The sequence below is a fragment of the Antedon mediterranea genome, chromosome 1 (assembly GCF_964355755.1).
Source record: "Antedon mediterranea chromosome 1, ecAntMedi1.1, whole genome shotgun sequence".
Classification (NCBI taxonomy): Eukaryota; Metazoa; Echinodermata; class Crinoidea; order Comatulida; family Antedonidae; genus Antedon; species Antedon mediterranea.
In genome coordinates this window covers 6,447,485-6,463,934 of record NC_092670.1, presented here as the reverse complement: position 1 = coordinate 6,463,934, position 16,450 = coordinate 6,447,485, and the positions used below count along the sequence as shown (strand labels likewise).

General features: G+C 32.9%; 1 protein-coding gene across 4 annotated transcripts in view; it reads right to left on the bottom strand.

Annotated features, from left to right (window-relative positions):
• Positions 1 to 78: 78 nt before the first annotated feature.
• LOC140054892 (uncharacterized) overlaps positions 79 to 16,450 on the bottom strand; it is a 28,040-nt gene continuing 11,668 nt past the window's right edge. The window contains exons 3-8 of one of the 4 annotated variants that reach the window (XM_072100026.1): positions 12,083 to 12,329; positions 11,224 to 11,409; positions 10,099 to 10,974; positions 9,378 to 9,482; positions 7,968 to 8,025; positions 79 to 3,995 (exon numbers count right to left, since the gene is read on the bottom strand). In XM_072100026.1, the coding sequence (XP_071956127.1) occupies positions 7,994 to 8,025; positions 9,378 to 9,482; positions 10,099 to 10,974; positions 11,224 to 11,409; positions 12,083 to 12,266 (1,383 nt within the window). In that variant the 5' untranslated portion in view covers positions 12,267 to 12,329 and the 3' untranslated portion in view covers positions 79 to 3,995; positions 7,968 to 7,993. Of the gene's footprint in view, positions 3,996 to 7,110; positions 7,156 to 7,967; positions 8,026 to 9,377; positions 9,483 to 10,098; positions 10,975 to 11,223; positions 11,410 to 12,082; positions 12,330 to 16,450 lie in introns of all 4 variants that reach the window. The other 3 variants (XM_072100005.1, XM_072100009.1, XM_072100017.1) reach the window with 3 other exon arrangements.

Sequence of the window (16,450 nt, the reverse complement as noted above, 5' to 3'; positions counted from 1 at the left end):
GTTCTGTAGATTCTTGCATTTTTATAAAATTGCTACATAAAATGTTTAAATATAATAATACAACAATAAAAGCAACTGTTCAATTGTATTGAATTTAATTAAACTTGAGTTGAAATCTCCCTCGCCATGGCAACAAGGTCACTATTTTAGACCAATGTACTAATTTATTTATATATACATTAAAACACTACTGATCACAACAAACTAGACTTTGTAGGAGATCAAAGTGCAATTTATTTTTATTCAACATAATTGCAAATAAATTATTATAAGTACTTAAAAAATAATTTCAACAGTTCATAAAAATAATAATAATCAATCCATGAACTGTACATATACATTTGTTTTTATTTCTTAATAATTTTTAATAAACGCAAACTCCAAAATGTGAAAATTAATAATGGTCTACTGTCACATTAACTACCCAAGGATCTTGTGAACCAGGCCATCAAAACATAATGATTAACTGTTGGGTTAACAGTTACCCAATTAACTGTTGTGTTAACAGTTACCCGATTAACTGTTGTGTTAACAGTTACCTGATTAACTGTTTGGTTAACAGTTACCCAATTAACTGTTGTTAACATCTACTTCAGAATCTAGTGTGAACCACGGCATTGAAATGTAATGATTAACTGTCAGGTTAAAAGTTACCCCAATGGTCTAGTATGAACCAGGCCATTGCAATTCTCACCACCAGAACTTGCAACCAAATTGCATATCCTTTAAATAAGATTAAACATGCAAGTTTCAAAATGACAGTTATAAACAGATTTTTATTTTAGAAACAATGGTTGACAATACTATTTATTTTGAAATTATTTTTCAATGTGAAGAATGAATTAATTACATGTTTCCGTTAAAGGCTCAGTGTTTTTCTATATCCAAACATACTCATTAAATTTTTGTTGAATATTCAACATTGTCAACATGTTCACTGTCAACATTGTCAACATGTTCAACATTGTCAGCATGTTCAACATTGTCAACATGTTCACTGTCAACATATTCAACATTGTCAACATGTTCACTGTCAACAAGTTTATTGTCAACTGTCTCAACACCAGTACTCTGTAAAAAGTGTCTCTGGCACTTGCTCCCCTCCGACTCTGGCAAATAAAATCCCATATCGGTGTTTCGTTTTCATGACACTAAACATGTCTATGTGCCAATCCTTCTGCTCGATATGCACGTCAGGACAACGAAAATTCTAATGCCGTCCGCACAAACTGATGCGAACTGAAGACGGACCAGAGCAAGTGTGAAAGACATTTTAAATATGTTCTTGAGTAAAATTTGCACCCTCTGACAGCAAATCAATGAACGAAATAGACAAATCTTTGCAATTCCTACAATTGTTGATTATACTGACATTAGTGCGGTATTAACCAATTTCTTTCAGTTTCAATAAATGTTCCACCAATTTCACTCCAGTAAATAAACATGGAAAAATACAGAGTAGTTTAAAAATCTAAGTGAGTATAAGCAGTTGTAGCAAGTTTGAAGACCAGAAATTGGAAGCCCATAGTAAAAACATTACACACATAATTAAACCTTACTCCCCCACAATTCATATTCGGGACTGTGGTTGCATGTGACATTATGAAACAGACAGCAGACATCTAATTATTATTTTTTAGGCATTACAAAAGATAACAACTTTTTGTAACAAGATTTTGAGCAAGTCTGTAGCCAAGAATTCTACAGGGTTACTAGCACTATGGACTAGGTGGAAAAAAGGGGATGCTACTGCTTTAGGCTTAGCCTAGTAGATGAAATATGCTGTTAGGATTGGCCAAATTGTTATGCAAGCTTAGCCTACTTACTAGAATGTGCGCTGCTGGTCTCCAGTGGCTGCGGAGCTTGTTTGGGAGTTGTTTTTGTCTTGAGAAAGAATTTGAACTCGGGCCGCCTCACTCAAAACAAATCTGTTACAGAGTGGTTTGTGTTGTGTTAAGGAATAATAAAATACTCCCATTAAATTAAGTTGGCTTCATGATTGAAAAAATAACACTATAGAATATTATTAACTTTTAATAGTAAGTAGTAACTAAGAGCTACTTATGAAATTGGCTTAAAATAATAAAGATAAAATATATAGATTATTTATTACTAATAATTTGACTTCCTGCTCTAACTTTTAGAGGGCAAATATAGTTTTATTATTCATTTATAAATTTAACTTTTTTAACTTCATTTTACCTTCATACCCTAATTGGAAAATCTCCATGAAAATATGTTATGTATATCTATTATTTTAATATTGTATTGATATCAGTCACTATCTAAAGTCGTTGTGACAAGTCCTACATAGTTTATTCTTTTCTTTTACCTTTAATTCTATAGAAATGCAATCTATCAAAATAAAAGTCACCCTTGATTTAAAAACATGTGTTACTTTGTGAAATTTGTTGTGAGCGATAACATTTTTTTATAATCCTTTAATGTCAGACATAATTATAAGTACACTACAATAATGTACAATAAAATACTACCTTGCACTATACTGTGTAAAATTGTATTTTATTCGTACACTCACAACATGCATTGGCTGCTGGTATTACTTTTCACTTTCTTAGCTCACAAAAATAGTCTAAAGGTTTAACAAGTATATTATTTTAAAACCTTCAAAAGAAGCCCAAAAAGACATTTTAACCCCTTTTACACTACCAGCAAAAAAGTGGAGTTGATCTGGAACTGTGTAACACAGGACATACCAGGATACACAGAAATGTGGAATTGGACTGTAAATAGCATAAAAATCAACCCAGATCACTGAACCACTCAGGTAAGTGGACTGGACTGCATTCAGCATTAAGTTTAATGGGGTTCATGTTGGAGTCCTGTGGGGTTAAGCTCGGTAAGTAGCCCAGTGGGGCTAATCTTGGAAAGAAGCCCTTCAATCTGATAACCTACAATTTCAAAAAGCCTAAGAAACCTTTTTTCAAGAAAAATAATAATATTTATATTACATAAATCAATATAAAATATAAAGGACACTAGACTGTAAGTGATTTTATCAATAAAAAAAAAACCCATTGGATTTACTAATTCATGTTTTACGGTATTTGTGTAACTTTGGTCCATAATATTAGTGTTTTTAAGTGTTTACCAAAATAAATTAAAAATAATCATAAAACTGTTAAATCCAACAAAACTGTCCCATCTACAAACTGAAGAAACAAAATATATATAATAATTATAACCAAAAGAAAACAGAAATTTAGTAAATAATATACAGTGATTTTCCAAAAATATTTACATATAATGCAGGCTAGTAAGAGAAATATTCTCTTTCTTTATATATTTTAATTATATATAATTATGTATTTTTATTATATATATTTCTACAAAAAAATCAATTCAAAAATAATGATTTTCAAAACGTGTTATATATTATTCTAACTTTTGAGCAAAATTTTTGATTTGAAGCACGCTCTGTTGTCCAGTGTTATGACGACAGAGCAGTTGACAACCGCATCACGTGATTGATCTACGTATTTAAGACTTGCGTCATCTTACGCTCGTATACAAAATGTGCAACTAGGCTGCAGTAGTATACACTATTTCACGGTAGAAAATTCCGCGGGCGTGGCTGTATCTTTACACGATGGATAGAAGTTGCAACGAAACAATGTTTTCCTAATTTTACTTCCAATCCATCGACGAAAACGTCTAGTAGTGAATCTTTTAACATTTGCAGCAAATAGTTCCCTCGTTGAATCGTTTTAGCTCAGTAGAAAATAAGTTTTGGATATGGCAGGTCACAGTGATATAGTTTTAAACCTGCATAGTCAAGAACCAAACTGCAATTTGAAGCAACCATTTCCACCATTAGTCCATCAGACACATGCATCAAATATGCCAGCTCCCCTTCAAAGTTCAAAGTTCATTCTAAAAGCTTTTGAGTGACGTCAGACTTCACTACGGCCAACATACACCAGGCTCGACTATCTAGTGAACTGGTGGCTGTGGTGGAGGACCTCGTCTTACACCTAAAATAAAACAGTATTACTTTAATATCATTTACAATATACTATTATGAAGAAAAAAAACGAGGGTAAGTGATCAATTTCTGATACAAAATAAGAATAACTTGCTGTGGGTCAACAGAGAATTGTATGTCAATTGAAGGATCAAATTGTGGAAAAAAAATCTATCCTCTGATTTAGGGGTATGACATGCCATATGTGCCAATATGCTTGTCTTTATAATTAATAAGCTAAATCACAACCTTTACTACCTCTTAATAGATAGTTATCTCACTTGTGTGTAAATTAAAATTACAAAGAAAGAGTTTTTTGCCTCTTTTTTAAATGTAATCAAAAAATATTTAGGTTTTAATACTACTCATATTATTGATTTATTGCCCTTTAATAAATATATTGTTGAGTTTATTGAACTTTATTTTAGGTACACTAATCAGTAACTTTAGCCTACTGATCAGAAATTTGTTGTTTACAAAGCAAGTGCTTTCAACCAGTTGGAGCAGATCCAGGGATGGAGAAACATGTCTGATCCAGGGATGGGAGAAACATGTCCACCAACATAGATGTAGATCATCGCCCTTACTTTTCCATGGCAAACACATAAATCATGTTTTAGATCCCAAGAAACAGTAGCCACCCTTGTAAATCCAAGTCACATGATTAAAAAACAGGTCAAATGTCACAGCTGGTCATGATAGCAACTTGATAATGAGAACAGAGTAATTGTTATTTTTATCAGGAAATTTTTTCAACAGTTAATGAATTTTTAGATTAAAACTTTAAAAACTAAGTTAGTTCAAATATTGATTGGAAATAATACCCATCTACAATTATATGTATTACTATTAGTTGTAAGTACAGTTGTACCTTTTTAGTTTGTTATATTATATAAATTAAAACTTTAAAAAAACATGTTAAAATAGAAGTGAATTTAGATAAAAAATTATAAGCCATAAGAAATTTGTTTATGTTTATCATTAGTAAAATAAGGATATATTAATGAAACTAATTATTATATCTAAAAATTATTTCATAATGCTTTGACAAAGTCTGTATTTCATAAACAAAGTTATTAAAGGAGAAAATTATAGAGGGGGCTACAGCGGTTTTCTTTTCTCCAATTTATGTAATGACTTAGTGACTTGACTTAATAAGTTCCGCTGAGAAGTCCTCATATCAGACATCTCCCCTTCAGCTGCTCCGCTTATTTCCCCAATGTGGGTTTTCCAATGATTCCTATTCATTGCAATTTCTTTTAGGTTCTCTAAATCTGTGTGTACTGTTATAAGTCGCTGTCTGGATATTTAGTTTCTTAAGATCGCGGCTTATTGTGTTGCAATTGTAAACAAATTTAAATTTTGTTTCGGTCATACAAAAGTCCTCTGTCATAAATGTTCTGCATTGAAAAAATTCTTCTTCCTCATGGAATATTGTTTGGAACATACACCCCCCCTCCCCCCCACACCCTTGAATAAATGGCCCAGGTTGTTTATTTTTTCCCTTAACTAAACGCTATCATAGTCACGCGATACTACAGTATACTTGTACAAACATGTTATGTCAAAGCTAATGTTACAGTATGTAATACAGTGATAACACTTTGATTTGAATATATTTACTCTTGGTGGGAAAAGCAATATTTGCCTTGCCATTGGCTGTATGTGAAGGTATGGCAACATTGTAAATACATGTGTACATTGCATAAAGCTCTGTTGACACTAGTTTTCAAAAAAAGTGTGATGTGCCCTAATATAGTGATAGTGATATGACGTGATAGTGATATGACGTCATCGTGGCCATATATGGGCACATCATATTTGTTGTCGCATTAAGTTTCATAGTGCATATAGAGCTTAAGGGCAAGCAAACTAACATCAACAAGTGATTCTAGTATTACTCTTTAAAAAATTTCACTCCAATCAAGACACACATATTCTGCTTAATATGTCGATGATCTATTTTTATGGACGTTCCAATGGCATGGCTATTAGGCAGAAAGTGCTTTTCACCCTGTGGTACAAATTGGGTTTATGAACCAATGGATAGGGATGTGTAGATGTCTTTTGGGGACCTGTTTATACTACAGATAAGGATCAACAATAAGTTGATAAATAATAAAACCGTATCATATCAATTGTTTTGTTATACATTTTATCTATTCTACTGTTCATGATGAAAACTTTTCTAAGAATTTTCTGTAAGAATGAATGTTTACCGTAGTTCACAGGTCTTTACAGTAAACTTTTTACATTGAGTTAAAAATACTGTACAATAAAATGTCAACATTAAAACTAATTTAGCAAATAGATGGACTGATAAAGTAAAATCAACAAAACATGTGGAAAAGCATGCAAACTTACTATTATACATGCAATGGATGCACAAACACTAAGAAAAATATAGATGCATGCAACATACTGTATGGGTTACTGTATAGGAGGCCTCATTGCAAATTAAGTCACATCACAAACAATAATAATTATCATGGCATACATAGATTCTAGGTCTGATTGGTTCAAAGCAGAAGATTATTCGAACCAATCGTTTTTGTCGCATAGATTGATAGTACACAAATTATCAGGAGAAAGTACTATAAAGTTGTTTTTTACTCAACGGTGTGTGAAACGGTAAATACGAACAAACTACATATATCATTTGGCTACTCGGAGACTTCGGCAATTAACAAACTCATAGAATAATAAATAAAGACGCATACAACATTACATCATATGGGATTCTCCTCTTCTACATTGTAGAGCTAGAGTCGAACACCTATTCAGCAATACATAGCCTACTGAGGTGTTTGTAACAATTTTTTTTTTCGATTGTGTAATGGCTTTGGCTTGCCTGATTTTTAAATCTTAAATAATTAATAGAGATTTTAATCCGCGAATCACCGTCTTGTTGGGACAGCAAACAGCTTTTTTTTGTGATGGAGTGGTAGCCAAGCATCATAACCACCAAGCCACAACTCCACTCCTAAATGATGCATCTGTATTCCATGGCATCGACCGAAGATTTGACCCTCCTTTTAAAAAGATGTGACTAATTTTACAATGAGAGCTCAAAAAAAAAATATCAATTATTGTAAAAGCATGCACATAGACGACGTAAAACTCACCGTTCATATCAAGTTCAGAAGGCATATACTCATCACTCATAACGCCTAACACATTGATAAAAAGTGATTCCCAGTCAACAAGAAGGAAATGTCATCCCACAAATGTATGCAATGTTTTGAGAAGAGCACCATAGATGAGCAAGAAATAAATTCATTTTTAAAAAACCATTACCTTAGTTAGCAACGTACCCTACCCACTTGAAGAATATCGAGCAAATTGTTGTGAAGCTTATACTGTATTACTAAAAAGCTTGTTTAAAGGGTGCTGATAACTATTATAACACACTGTGTATCTGAACTATCTGATTGGTTAATTTTGTTTTAGTCTAATTTAGTTTTGTAGCCTAATGGCTATGACCACTCACTGGCTAAACCTAGGGCCCAGATCATGAGCAGCTGAAACGCAAATAATGTTTTATATTCGTAATAACATTCATTATTTGAATACCATTTAATAAATAATAGTTTTTTAGATAGCTTTTAGAGTGAATTTGTGTTGTGATTTTCATGGAATAAAAGTAACAGAAGCCCACAAAATGCCCATATTCAAACAAGTACGGTAGCTATAATAATCTATTAGGAATTCATTGGGAGGTTCTGATGGGTGCAAGGTAAAACCCAAACAAAATAATATGAAAATATTTATAGAATTACTTATTGTATTATTAAACACAAATTGAGCAGAAACAAATTTAAAATTTGTGAAAGTAAGCAATCATGCCAAATAATTTGTTTTCAAAAATAAAAAATAAGTTTTAAATAAAATTAAATTTTAAAATAATAATTAGTTGAAATAAAAACAAAAAATTAAATTGAATAAAAATATTTAAATAATAAATTAAAACAATTTGCTTTACAATTGTTCAGTTAACCATGTCAAAGTTCAAACCCGGCTGACCGTTAATCCTGAAACGGCTAAATAGACAGATGGTTAAAAAAATATTTAAATTGTAAATAGCAAAATAAAGTAAATTAGTAAAATATTGAATTAAAAGAATATAATAATATGCACAGATTCTGATATATATATTTCTTGTAATGAAATAAATTTACTCTCGTATTTTGTAAGTAATTAATGTGCACTAAATGGTTATTTAATATGTATATAATGTAGTTAGTCTACATACTGTATAGGAAGCACTAATAGTATGTATAGTATGAAGTACTTTTTATTGTACAATACATGGTATGAAATGTTAGTCTAAACTTCAATCATTTAGTATATAGTATACAGTGATTGTAGGACTAGCACTAATATAAGCGTATGCATTCTCATTAAGCTCTGTCTACACTATCAAACAAGTTTGACAAAACAAGTGTGATGTGCCCAGATATGGTAGTGATATGCTTATATGGTAGTAATATAGCATCATCATGTCCATATATGGGCACATCATATTATTTTGTCACATAAAGTTTGATAGTGTAGATAGAGCTTTAAGTCTTGATGAGGCTAGTAGTGGTATAGAGAGTGCTATGACTTAGAGAAACCTAGAAACCAGGTACAGTGCTGCTACTACTAAAATAGGCAAGAGCATTGTTTCTTCTGAAGTTCCGGACAAATAAATGAAGGACTTTTAGTCTTTTTATAATCTTAAGATGGGGGAATTAACATCCTAGGCTATAATACCCTCTACTTATTACCATTTACCAAGGGTTAAAGAAGTTTTATCAATTTAGTTTTGAAATGCTTGCATTTCATATTGATATAATTTTAAACTCAGGGGTAACCTTATTCTTACTGACCTTTCAGATAGAACTATTATTGACAATTAATTGGAATTCAAACACGGTTCAATCGAATCATTCTAAGACTAGTTTCCACTGTGTTTTGCAAAAATTTTACTTGAAACTAAATTTGACCTTTGAACTCCCACCAAACTTTTTGTAAGCTGCAAACTCTCAGGATGCCACTTTTTCAGGGCCCCTGAGTGTGTCCACTTTACAGCATGTTTAACTGTATATCTTTATCCCTTTTAATAAACATAGCCCAACCCTAAGCTGGTTGCAGATTTCATAGGGAAAACGTTTACCGATTATAAGTATGTAACTGGTCAGAATTAACTATGGTGCAGCTATTTAACAATTTAAATAAAACTAATTTCTACTGCTAGCTCTATATTTTTAGACGATTAATTTAAAGATGGTTTAAATTTAAGTAATACTATGTATGCATATGTATATATATATATATATTATTTTACCTCATCCAGTAAAATAGGCTATAGAAGCATTTATTATAAAACAATCATGCATGCAATACTAACTTTGTCTACTTGATTTGCTAGGATAGGTCTTTGCTGCACTTTTGTAAACTTCTGGTTGTGGTAAATCTTTTATAGAGCGGAATTTAAAACGACTTTCAAAAGGATCTGGAAAAAAAAAATGTAAATGTATTAAGAAAATCACATTTTCAAATCAAACTTTATTCGTTACAATCATGTTTTTAAAGTAAAACAGCATTGAAATCTACATTTAACATACAGTATTTCTTTTTTAACATTTTATTACAATTTACAAAATACTAAGGAACATTATAGTGATTGCATATAAAAGTATTGCATTGTTTAAAATCCAAATTCTTAGACTTAGTGACACAGTTATATTTTAATTAATGTTTGTCTTTTTTTTATGTTGTTATTGGCCGGACAATTTCTTTCTTTCCATATAATTTAGAGTTACAGTAACTTGATACAAAAATTCCTAACACATGTCTAATAGACTTATAGTCTTATAGTCCAATTTTCTTTAAAAAGGTTTATTTCATGACACTTGATAAAATGACTAGAAAGAATAAATCTGGTATAAAAATTTAAAGTATGGTATTACAGTACATTGTAAATCTTCATGAATCATCACATTATCTCAGCTCTGATTGGTCAATATAGTGTTCATAAAAATGACCAAATAAAGACTTAAAAAAATATGCATGTACATTATTAATTGAATCTGTGACTATTGTATAACTAGCAAAATAAATATACTCACGATTATTATTCATTACATTATTTGTTGCAGGCGTCAAAGGCGGTCGACTATCCCTACTTGGTGGAGGTGGGGGTGCTGTATTTGGATGTCCAGCTATAGAATTGGGCCTAGCTCTAGGGGGTGGCGGAGGACCAGACGTTGATGATGATCTGCCTCTGCTAGGGGGAGGTGGCGGGCGTGCCGATTGAGGGGGAGGGGGTGGAGGCATGTTTACTGGCCTAGGCGCCGTAGACACTGTTCTTGATGGTGGAGGTGGAGGAGGGGGTCCATTTGCTCTTGATGGCGTTGGAGGCGGCCTCCTCTCAGGCCCCCTATTTGTGTCTCTTTTTGGTACTTCTGGTCCATTTGTTAAAACTGATGATCCTCTTGATGGAGGGGGAGGTGGCTGACCTCGATTACTAGGTGGTGGTGGCGGCCTTCCTATACCATTCACTGGTCTTTTTTTGTCCTGGGGCGGAGGTGGTGGGGGTAATGGTTGATTATGCGTTGAAATAGGGCGTCTATCTGGGGGTGGGGGAGGTGGGAAATTTTTATTTGATTGTGGAGGTGGTGGTGGAGGTGCAGAGTTATTTATTCGGTTTGTTGGAGGAGGACGAGCTGGTCCTGTATTCCTAGCTCCATTCTGCACTGGTCTACGACTGCTGGGAGGAGGAGGTGGTGGACCATTAGCCATTTTTGGTGCTGCTGGCCCACTATTACTGTTGAATCGTGGAACTGAAGGTGGCCCAGTACTAGCACTACTGTTTGACCGTGGAACTGAAGGTGGCCCAGCACTAGTATTACTGTTGAACCGTGGAACAGGTGGCCCAGTACTAGCATTACTGTTTGACCGTGGAACTGAAGGTGGCCCTCTTGACCTTGGAGAACTGCCTGGACCTGAAAAAATTAACAATTATTTTGCAACAATTTTAAAAATCTATTCTTTCTTTTGACTGCTTTAAAATTTTGACTGTAGCTAGTTTTGATTTAATAAAATTAAAATAAAAAACAATATATAAACATAAGATTAAGTAACATAACATAAAATGTAAACAGAAAATAATACATAAACCAAAAATAAAAATTCTGTAAAATTAAATCTATAATTGATAAACAAAAATAATATAAACAGAAAACATAAATTACTTTGTCTATTTGCTGGTAAATTACCCGTTTTTCTTAACTGTGGCATGCCTCCTGCAAATAGACCACCTAAGCCTCCACCACCGCCTCCAAAACCACCTCCGCCTCCGCCTCCACCACTACTGCCTGAACTGCCTCCAAAACCACCACCGCCGCCTCCACCGCCTCCTCCTGAAGGTTTTGCATTTCCTGAAAAATGATTTTTAAAATTAAAGCAATGATTGTTTGAGGACTCAATCTTAACAAGAGGAAAAGCTCTTTAAAAAAACATTATAAAATATTATTACACAACATGTTAACAGGAGGAACATTTATTTATCTGTATAGATAAAAAGAAACATGTTAATGTTGTTAAGCCCTTTAAAAATCGACCAATCAATTCAGGGAATTGCATGATAATGCATGAGAACATTTCAATAGTGCTCTCTATTGTTAATATTTTAAACTTAAGGTACTGTAGTATTTTTTTAAAACTAGACTAAATAATTATGTATTGGATCAAACATGGCTCACATACACGTGTAGCTAGTAACCTAAGAGGTAACCATTTACCCCTGAGAGACAAATATTGTCTTGCTTATGAACACAAGTAATGCGATGAATGTTAGACTAGAAAACTTACAGTCCCACGATCCAATGTGAAAACAATTAATATATTGTAGGCCTTGGTTAATTATTGTTTTCATTATGTATACTTGTGTAAAGCTAGCCCAGTTTGTAATAATCCCACAATTAAAATTTTGCTTTGCTTGACAAATAAATGCTGTTTTGGGACGAATCGACCTCTGCAAAATAGTCAGTCAGTTGATATATGCCGTGTAGAATACTAACTGTGATTTGAACAAGCTCAAAGTTGCCCTACCTAACACTGGTTTACTTTTGTCCACTGTCACCGTCTTTTTCAATCTTGCTCCTTTGTGTATTTCACCTAATAAATTATTTCTGCTTTTTGCTTCATTTTTATTTAATACAGGGGGAGTTGTATTTGCCGACTTGAAAGTTGGGGGCGGAGGAGGTCCAGGAGGGGGCGGAGGAGGTGGTGGCATAGTCCACGTCCAGCGGTCACCTTTGCCTCAATGATTTCACTTGATACAGCCCTGTTGGTGTATCTGAAAGAATAAATAAAATAGGATTTTGTTAAATGTGATTTATATTGCTAATAAAAAACGACACAACATAACGCATTTTCAGAAATTAAAATTACTATACAATATAGTAAAGTAAATAAAGTCCTTTAAAATTTCAAACTTATGGGCCTACAGGTGAATTTGTGTTGTATTGACATGCCTATATTTACAGTTGATAAAACCAAACAAATTATTGTTTAATACCAAACCACTGAAGTAGAGTCTCTAATCCTTGGCAAAATCCTTTAAAAACATACTTTTTGCAAATTGATACTGTATGTCCTCTAAAAAAGTGTTTTTAAAACCCCAAATTTATTTAGTATCATCACTAAACAATTTCCATCAAAATAACAATCTCAATTTGAAGGTAGAATTTGAGGTCAACTCAATGTCAACGCCAGTTTTATTTTAACAAAAAATTGGTTGCAATAGAACAAGTTTTTTTATCTTTCACTTTCATTTGAAACCTAGTACACTTACTTTTCAAGAAGGGTAGGTAAATTAATTCAGACTAACACCGATATTAGTTGTATTTACCTTGCTACTGTTTATTCAGCCAAGCGACCTGTCACGACAATCCTAATTACATAAGGTGCTACCAACTTTAATAATAAGCTATTTAATGTCAGTTGTTTAATCCTAATAAAAAACATGACCTAAGCTTATAATCAGTAGGAAAAGCAGGAAATACAAGTGTGGATAATGTTGAGTAATAACCACAAGTTGTTACAGGAACCAACTAATAATATGCAAATTATTGATTTTTTTTTTCTATTTTTGTTGTACAGAAGATTAGGAGAATAATTAATAATAAATTATTGAAGCAGAACAGTTGTCATACTCATACTGTATGTACAATTGCTCAAGTACAGGCCTTGTCTTTTGAACAGTTGTCATACTCATACTGTATGTACAATTGCTCAAGTACAGGCCTTGTCTTTTGAACAGTTGTCATACTCATACTGTATGTACAATTGCTCAAGTACAGGCCTTGTCTTTTGAACAGTTGTCATACTCATACTGTATGTACACTTGCTCAAGTACAGGCCTTGTCTTTTGAACAGTTGTCATACTCATACTGTATGTACACTTGCTCAAGTACAGGCCTTGTCTTTTGAACAGTTGTCATACTCATACTGTATGTACACTTGCTCAAGTACAGGCCTTGTCTTTTGAACAGTTGTCATACTCATACTGTATGTACAATTGCTCAAGTACAGGCCTTGTCTTTTGAACAGTTGTCATACTCATACTGTATGTACACTTGCTCAAGTACAGGCCTTGTCTTTTGAACAGTTGTCATACTCATACTGTATGTACACTTGCTCAAGTACAGGCCTTGTCTTTTGAAAATTATAGGTGTGCTACAAATTGCGCTCCTTAATATATTCAGGGGTGCTGTAGGTGTGCTCTTTATATTTTGGTGTGTAGTAGAAGTTTACCAAAATTAAGCGTGTTGTAAATTGCACTCCTCAAGGGCAGTTTAGGAGGAGTGTTAAGTGAGTGATCGCACTCGCGCGCCTTAAAGACAAGGCTTCGAGTACAGGGTGTTGCAATGTAATTTAACTAGTATCACTAGAACCCCTCCTTTGGGACACCCTAGGTAGGGTTTTCCATGAAAGAAATGAGGGGAAATATTTTTTTAACAATACGTAACAGCCAATTCCAATTCAGGGGACACCCCTAAGCATGGGATGCTTGTAATAAGGAGACACTTTTGTTGGCTCTCAAAAGTATGCCCTTAATAGGGATACTACTACCTAGGTATACTATTTCAAATTATAATTGACCCTATTGTACAATACAGTAGACTATAACAAATATTAATATATTTATGTATAGAATAATTTATCTGGTATTGGTTTTGTTTATTTGTATTATATTATATTATATTATTTCTAAACAGTAACTACCTGTATATAAAGAATAATACTGTAGGCCTATTCTTCGAAAAATGGTTGTTAGTAAACAATGACAATGTTGCATCCTAATTATTGCTCAAAATAAAATCGGTTGGTGGTTATGTCATCGTAATTTTCGTCAACTGACAAACATTCAGTGTTATGAGGTAAATTTGAGATATTCCGGGTCGTTGCCCGAGTGTGTGAGATCACTCTTGTATTGGACTAACCAATAATATCAGAGAATGATACTGTAGACAACATCTTCAGCCAGAATTCAATAAAATTGTGTGAAAACAATAACATAGCTTTTCAGATTAAAATATTATGAGTTGAAATGTGAAAAGATATTATCTCAATTTATTTTAAAAGTGTGACCATCAGCATATCTTAGCTTAAATAATATTTTACTCAATACTGTAATATATGTTATGCTATTTATGTCTAATTATCTTCGCATTTCACTCTCTATTTCTAAAAATGTATAAATACAGTTACATGTTAATTGAAACTTAAAACATTTAGTAATCAATGTGAAAATAGTTTTGGATTGTAGAAACTGTAATTACACTATCAATACAGACATGTAATCCAACATGTTTAATATTTCCTCTGGGTCAAATTCTTACTGATTTACTTCCTGTGGGTCATTACACATCCTGTGAGATAAATAGAAAACTGTATAATCTTTAACTGAAACTGCCACCGACTAAAACACAATTGAATGTATGGAATGCCGCATGTGCCACAATTCATGAATAGACTGATGGAAATGGTGAAAGGACGTCTAGAATCGTACTCATTGTAGAATCATAAGAAACTATTGAGGGCAGTATTTTTCATTGTAGGTACAGTAAATAAATGTTGTAAAGCTGGATTTCAAGACAATGACCAAACAAAATGGACAAATCATAGCCATACTATACAGTATTTCCAACCACAATACTGTACATCACCACAGTTAAAATAATTTAGCTGGGAGAGCGTTGAATTGACAACATGTCAGCGTTTGTGACTTTAAAGTGCATATCAAAATAAACATCTCTATTAGAAAATAAAATCATCATCGGCAACTATGCAAACCACCTACTCAACAAGTATAGGTTATTAAGTGAAATTAATTTACAGCATTAATAAGAGAGTTGTATCAAGATCAAACACTTTAAAAATGGATGTATTTGTTTATACCAGTATGCTTTTAATGGTACAGTACTGGTTTAGGTGTTATGACTACTTCCCTTTAGTCATAATACTTTACAATCAATTCATTTTATGTAAATGTAATTTTAATCTATTGACAATATACTATAGTACATTTGCACTTTTTATTAAAATTATTATTGCTGTTTTCTATCTTTCCAGTTTCTATCTTTCCCTTTTAAATTGTTTACTGCATACTTATTGGATTACTAAGATTGTGAGTTTGAATTCAACTTTTGCCACATGGCTTGTATCCTTACATTGCCTCTCTCCACCTAGGTGTATAAATGGGTACCCGGTTATGTAGGTCAAGACACAACGCTGATTAATACTACTGTATATTAGCTGCATTATGGAAGTATGTTTCCATACATGATTGATTCAAAAAATGGCCAGGATAATAACAAACATGAAGCTAACATGGATAAGGGATAGGAGTGGTGTTGGAAACAATTGCATTCAATATTTTATTTTTTTTGTGAGATTTTTAATTGTATAGTATATTAAGTCTTATTGGAACAAAGTTCGCACTAAAATGTTGAGAATATTACATTCAAGTACTAATTATTAATCTATTGTTGAGAATATATTGCTTAGTTGGCCATACAGGAAAGACAATAGATTAGAAGGTTTGGTCACCTATAAGATATTAGCGAACTAATCTCTCTCCATCAGGTTTAATATCTCAGACTGTACTACTCATGGGAGGAGAGACTGTATAAAGATCTTAGAATGGATATTCTTTGTGTAAACTGTAAGCCTGTACGAGGTTCAAAGTTCATTTAGTAAGATGAACAATCACTCTTATCAACTCCCAATACAGTAGTAGTAATTTTACAGAGCTACAAATTATTAATTCATCAATAAAAATAATTCAATTGTTATCTGTAATGAATGATGCATATTTAATGATAACACTGCGAAATAAGCCAAACACATACAGTAAGCTTAAACAGTAACTGTAATCGGCTGGGTAGACGAGTGGGTTTGCTTGACTTATCC